This window comes from Muntiacus reevesi, chromosome 3 (assembly GCF_963930625.1).
Source record: "Muntiacus reevesi chromosome 3, mMunRee1.1, whole genome shotgun sequence".
Taxonomy (NCBI): domain Eukaryota; kingdom Metazoa; phylum Chordata; class Mammalia; order Artiodactyla; family Cervidae; genus Muntiacus; species Muntiacus reevesi.
The window spans coordinates 182,650,241-182,656,466 of NC_089251.1; the positions used below are offsets into that span (position 1 = coordinate 182,650,241).

Here is a 6,226-nt window from a genome sequence, read left to right on the forward strand (position 1 = left end):
TAAACTTTATCATTTTTATTGATAATATCTGGAGTGGGTAATGACGCAAATCCAAGTAGAATTAAGACAACATGATTGTGATACAGCAATGAAGAGAGAACATTTCATTTCCCTGGAGCCTCAGAAATAAAGCCAGATTTACATGTTTATAGAATCCTGTCCCCTATTATCTGTGTATCTAAGGCATCAAGCATTAAAAAGGCACAGTGGAAATAAGCTCAGTTCATAGTAGTACTCTCAGGTAGAGATACTAGATACATTTTGCTTATAGGTAATGATGATGTCTATGTTAAACAAGTTTTGCCCCAGACAGTAGACCTTTCTCTCCTTTTCTCATTCCCTTTCTTTGGAAGGTTCATTTTTCTGGATCAACCATACTTCATTATTTCTATCAAGTAGTTTGAAAGGGCTATTGTAGCCTGCGGTGTAGTAAACCTTTTCATCGAAAACTTTTCCTTCTTCCCTCAAAATGCTTGCTAATGTCAAGAGTTGTTCTTGATTCTTTTGGGCACTAGAGAATCCATCGAAAGACCTACAAAGGAGAAAGTAAATGACCATCAATGATTTTAATACTGATGCAAATATTAGTTTAGGAAAAAAAGCAGAGGCTGATATAAGGAAATCTGGATGAAGCGCAGTTTCAGAGTTCCTCCCTCTAGGCACCTGGACTGACCTGTTCCCTTTCTCTGGTTCCCAGGCTCAGTGTGACCTCACACACCCTGAGGGGACCCAGGAGGAGGCAAGGGTCTCCTCTGTTGGGCAGATTTGGCCTTTATACCATCTTGTGCTCTAATACTGTGCCTCTCAAACTCAAATGTGCAAGCAAGTCAACTGGGAAGGTGCTGGTTCAGGGTGTCTGGGGTGGAGCTTGAATGCCTGCATTTCTCACAAACTCCTGATGATGCTGATGCTCCGGGTCAGACCAAAGTGAAACCCCCTCCGTAGGCTCCCTTTCAAACTTTCTATTTTCTATGAAACACTACCTCTTTTTTCTCCTTGGAAAAAGGTAGGTACTCTATGACAGATGAACATAATATAGTTTTGATCCTATGACCTTTCAGTCTAATGGAAGAGATGGACATTTTGCGACTCTCTCCATACAGTCTGAGCAGAGTTTTATCAGAGACAGAATCAAAGTACTTGGGAACACTGAGGGTATGATTAGATCAAGGGTAAACGTGTGTCTCTGAGTTGGGTCTAGAATGGAGGATGGTTTTCCTGGGCAGAGAAAGGGGAAGGATGAGAGAACAAAAGCCCAAAAAACACAAAGCATTTTCATCGTGAGGCATAAATTGAAGTCAGAAAGGTGAGTCAGACATGGAAGTAAGTGTATCATCCTAAAGCCTTTTTAGATTATTCCAAAGGATATTGAGCAGAAAAATAACTTGATCAGATCTGGGTAAGAATATAAGCAGAGATATGGAAACTAGATTGCAGAGAAGGGACCAGAGAGGAGGCTGCTAAGAGGATAGGGATGAAAAGACAGTCAAAAGTTTCTAAGAAAAAGTGGGAAATTAAAAGTTTAAGTATAGATTTTAAAGTATACAAACAAAAACACCCTGAGATTAAATCATGATAGCACACTGACTTAGCTGAGTTGCTGACATGTAAACATGATGAATCTGAAGTTTGAGAATAGGAAAACAAACAAAAACACTTCTAATAGGATTTCTAATTCTTCTTTAGCACAAGATTTATTATCAATATGCCAATGGAAAGGCATTCCTACCATTCTTCAGATAAGATGTAAGTCTCAAGAGTACAAACCAGGCCTGTCTTATTCAACAATGCCTACCAGGCACCTAGTCATTCCTGGCACACAGTACCTTTTAAATCCTAATTGAATAAGTATAGGAATCTATGCACATGTATATAAAATAAAATGTTGAAGACAATTGATAAAACTCTCCTTAATCTTCATCATGTTGACTGATAATAATAATTCTGAATCATGTGTTAGGAAACATTCTGACTGCCAAATTTGTTATTTATTTCCTTAAGGAATAGTCAACTCTTAGTATAGTGTGTTCTGCCTAAAGGGAATCTGTTTCAGATCTCACTTCTTTCTTGAAATCAAATCTTGAACCTCCTACTTAGAGATTATCTTTTGTCCTCTGAAAACATGGTGTTTTACAGTGATCCATCCATGGCTCTATTTAGGACACAGACAAATACTGAGCCTCCCCCAAACACCTGCCTCGCCAGGAGCTGACAGATTCAGGCAGAGAAACATGTTGCTCTATTCTTGAGGATGTTACAATCTATAAACAGATCATTAGATTTTACAATCATAGAACAGAGTGGCTGGCTGACTGCAGACACTGAGGAAGGCCTCATGGAGAAGGTGCCCATTGATCTAAGTCCTAAAGGATGAAAGCAGGCTCTCCAAGCAGAGAAGAGGGAGTGAGCTAGAGTTGGTGGTAAGATCCTGCTCGTGTTCTGAGTATTTTATGTGAATTAACGCATCTGATCTTCGTGGCAGCTCTGTGAGTTAGGTAGGTACTCTGACTATACACGTTTCATAGATGAGGAGATTTTGGCAAGGAAAACCTTAGCAACTTGCCCAAAATCAAAGGTAAAGAGATATGGAGGAAATTGGCCTGCTCAGTGAAGGGCAGGAGGAGACGGGAGCAGAGATGTCAGGGAGACAGATTGGGCCACATTATGGAGGCGATGCATACACTGTGAACTGCCTGAATGTCACGCTGAAGCAAGAGGAACAGATTTTTAAATGCTGTAACAGGTTGGGGTTTTGTTGCTGTTGTAAGAAAGATCGGAGTTCTAGAGTGGAGGGCAGGAGAGAGGAGACTGGTGGGCAGAGAATAGTTGGGGGGCTCTTGAAGGGAAACCTGAGATTGGAAAATGTCAGAGCATCTGGTGAGCGTCAGGCACGCGCCGAGCACGGGGGTAGCACAGAGGACTCAGCTGAGGTCCCTGAAAGGGGAGGGCCCGAGGAAGTGACAGTGGGGGGTGAAGGGAACGGAATCACGACCGGTTCTGAGGCAAATGGGCTGGATCTGGGGACCGATTATCAGGGTGGAGTATGCTGATGGCCACAGTGGTCCTTGCTGGGGAGGCTGTCAGACCAATGAGACGTTTCACTGACACAGGCACTGTAAGGTCAGAGAAGCCTTGGGGAAAAGCTGGGTTTCAGAGCTGTTGAGCTTGATCTTCCACCCTCACAAGGAGATGCCCAACTAGGAGGAAAATCAGGGCTGGAGACACTAAATTTGAGTCACGGGCCACACATAGTTGAAGCAGTGTGGACAGACCGCCCAGAGCACATCTGCTATGACATGAGGGTTGGTAAGGGCCATCAACAGGGACCCCTGGGTGGGAAGTGGATGAAGTGCCGTCGGAGGGAGAGAACCAGGAGGAGAGGAAAGACAAGAAGGTGACATTCCCAGTTACGGGATGGACAGGGATCACGGGGCCAGACAGGTCAGCACAAGGATGCTGCAGGAGACACGTGGGAAAACACTGCCCTCGAGGGACAAGGTCAGCTGTGCTGCGGAGGGTGACGGGAGCCCCAGGGGCAGGTGAGGCTGTAGCAGGCTGTGCTGGTCTGACGGGCACGTGGGACTTGAGGAAACAGAGACAGAGAGACAGAGTCTTTCAACAAGGGAGGGTAAAAGTAAAAGTGTTAGTCGCTCTCCGTCCTTTTCTACTTTTTGACCCCATGGACGGTAGCCCACAGGCTCCTCTGTCCATGGAATTCTCCAGGCAAGAATACTAGAGTGGGTAGCCATGCCCTCCTCCAGGAGATCTTCCCAGCTCAGGGAGAGAACCCGGGTCTCCCGAATTGCAGGCAGATTCTTTACCGTCTGAGTCACCAGGGGATATAAGAGGGTGAGAAAGGGAATAATAATAAAGGGACTCTAATACAAGACTGTTATGTACTTTGTGGGGCTCTTTAAAGATACCAACAGAGAGAATTTAATATAAGGAATGAGTAGAAAGGTATTGAAGGTCTGAAAAACTGAAAAGGAACCAGTAAACCAATAGAGGCAATAACTATAGGAAGCAGCTACCATCCTTTAGTCTGGAGGAACAAGGAAGAGCTTGAGGTTATCAGAACCTAGATTTGGGAGGTGGGGTACCATGCACTATTTTAAAGCATTTTTCTCCAGATTTAACTCGATGGCAGGTAAAGGCAGTCTAATGCATTTGAGGGGTGGGGTGGGAGTGTAATTTGTGTTGCTTCTTATTTGTGGGAGGGATGCATGAGATGTCTCTTCAAATGAATTCATTTTTTTTCATGTCATAGACCCTTAGTAACATATGAAACAAGTCACTAGAAAAACGCCACAAAATGCATTAGGCCGGTTTTCATGGAAGGGTGAAAAGTACAGGAGCTAAACTACTCAGGCGCTAAACTATGCGTGCCCACAAGTAAAACCAGCAGTCAGCAGTGCTGTGAATGATATCTACCACTTACCGTACAAACACCGTCATCTCGGCTCTGTCTTCAATGAAGACATCGGACTCTGCAGGCCTGGGCGGATCAGATTGCTGTTCAGAGGGGATATACAGGGAAATGGTAATGGTAGGCTCGCTAAAAGGACCTGAGCCAGGCTCCACGTAGCTCATCACTGGAGCTGTCATCTTTATTTTCATCTCTGTGCCACGAAAATAAATATTTAGATGCAAAGGAGACCATGAAAGCAGATTTAGTGCATCTATGACTACATTTTAAAACGTATTTATTTTTTGACCTGGATTTCTTGACATAAATATTTACCTTTAAGATAATTTTCATCTTAAAAAAAAAAGGGCAAAAAAAAAAAAGCAAAAAAAAAAAAAAAAGGCAAAATTACAATTAGCGACTACACATTAAACACTTTCTGTACTATTAACATTATAATTATTTTTGTACTATCAATATTTTCATTAGTCCATAGTTTTAGGGATAGACGGGAAAATTAGAAATCACATGGTCTAGTTCATTCTTTACTTACACAATTCAGGTCTCATTGGCTAAGTGACCTGCTAAAATCTAAACAACATCAGTGCTAAAAACAGAAGACAGATCTTGAGACTCTGGGTCTTGTGTTCTTTGACCCTTCCTGCCTCCTAATATCTCTTGTTTTACCAGTCACCAAATTATCTCAAAGCATTAGTCATGAAAAGGCCTTAAGGCTAGGTACACAGGGGCTCAATTCATTCAGCAGAGTCACAGAAAGGAGAACAGAAGCCCAGGAGTACCCTCCTCTAGACAGGAAGGATTCCGAGCGTAGTCCTCCCTCCTCTTCGGACATTGTCTTTGACCATCTGGTTATTTTGCTATTCTAAAAATATATTTCTTTAATAAGTGAAAACCCAATAAGCCAGGCCACTCAACCACAATACAGTCATTAAAGGTAAACTGCCTTCACCTTTCTCGTTTTTGCCTTGAATGTAGCTGGTCAGCCTTGTAAAGCCAGTCTGCATGGCTGAATCCCAGTCCATAGACTCAACCGCAGTGCTGACCCACTTGCCAGGCCCGTAGTGTCGGATCTCATAACTTCCGGGCTAAGATGGAACAGGGAAAACTTAGAGGAGACAATTATACGGCAGAATGTGAGACGCAACAGTACAGGTACCTTGATCTCTGGTCCACTGGGACGGCCTGTCCCGGGGAGGGGCGCTGCCCCGGGGTCCGGCCGGAGGTTCTGACTTCCCAGCGCCGACAGGGCCCCTCCCCCGCGGCTCCCATCTTTAGATTAGAGACGCTGGCGGCCTCTCCGTTCAGGTTAAGAGCAAGCAACTGTTCCGCCCCTCTGCCCGGAGGGCCCCATCGAGAGTTTGGGGACGTGATCAATATTATTTTTTTTAGCCGCAAAGAAACAAAATTGAGATGTGGCATCTACGGTTACGATGGCTCACTGACCCCTTTTCCTGTTTGTGCAGGAATGGGGCGAGGACTCAGACCATTTTTTAAAAAGTATTTTTTAGTTAAACCTATGGCACCCTCCGGTTTCATTGCAGATCAGGTCGGGAACACCCCCGCGCTCGCCACCCAAAAGCCAGCACCCTCCGCGCCTGCGGGAGGCGCCTACCTGGGGGCCCGCATCCTCCGGGACCTCCCAGCCCGGCGTCTCCACCGCGGGGGCCTCCGAGCCCTCGGCTGCCCCGGGATCGGGCTCCAGCACCTCGGCCATGGGCAGCGCCGTCTCTCCGGGGAAAGAGCCCGGCGAGCTGCGCCGAGAAGGGGGCCGCGCCCGGGCGGCTCGGGACCGCCCCGCCT

The 6,226-nt window shown here is 45.3% G+C and overlaps 1 protein-coding gene across 1 annotated transcript; it reads right to left on the reverse strand.

Annotated features, from left to right (window-relative positions):
- Positions 1–6,226, reverse strand: HEBP2 (heme binding protein 2). Its single transcript, XM_065931277.1, has 4 exons — positions 6,039–6,226; positions 5,376–5,511; positions 4,439–4,619; positions 1–532 (listed from the first exon to the last, which is right to left on the reverse strand). The coding sequence occupies exons 1-4, from the start codon at positions 6,138–6,140 to the stop codon at positions 334–336; spliced, it is 618 nt and encodes a 205-aa protein (XP_065787349.1). The 5' UTR covers positions 6,141–6,226; the 3' UTR covers positions 1–333.

Bases quoted from the DNA above. Each gene is read 5' to 3' on its own strand.
- HEBP2 (XM_065931277.1), bottom strand. From the start codon at position 6,140: ATGGCCGAGGTGCTGGAGCCCGATCCCGGGGCAGCCGAGGGCTCGGAG. The intron at 5,512-6,038 runs GTAGGCGCCTCC...GTTCCATCTTAG, and splicing joins CGGAGGATGCGGGCCCCCAG to CCCGGAAGTTATGAGATCCG. The intron at 533-4,438 runs GTAAGTGGTAGA...TCTCCTTTGTAG, and splicing joins GAGATGACGGTGTTTGTACG to GTCTTTCGATGGATTCTCTA.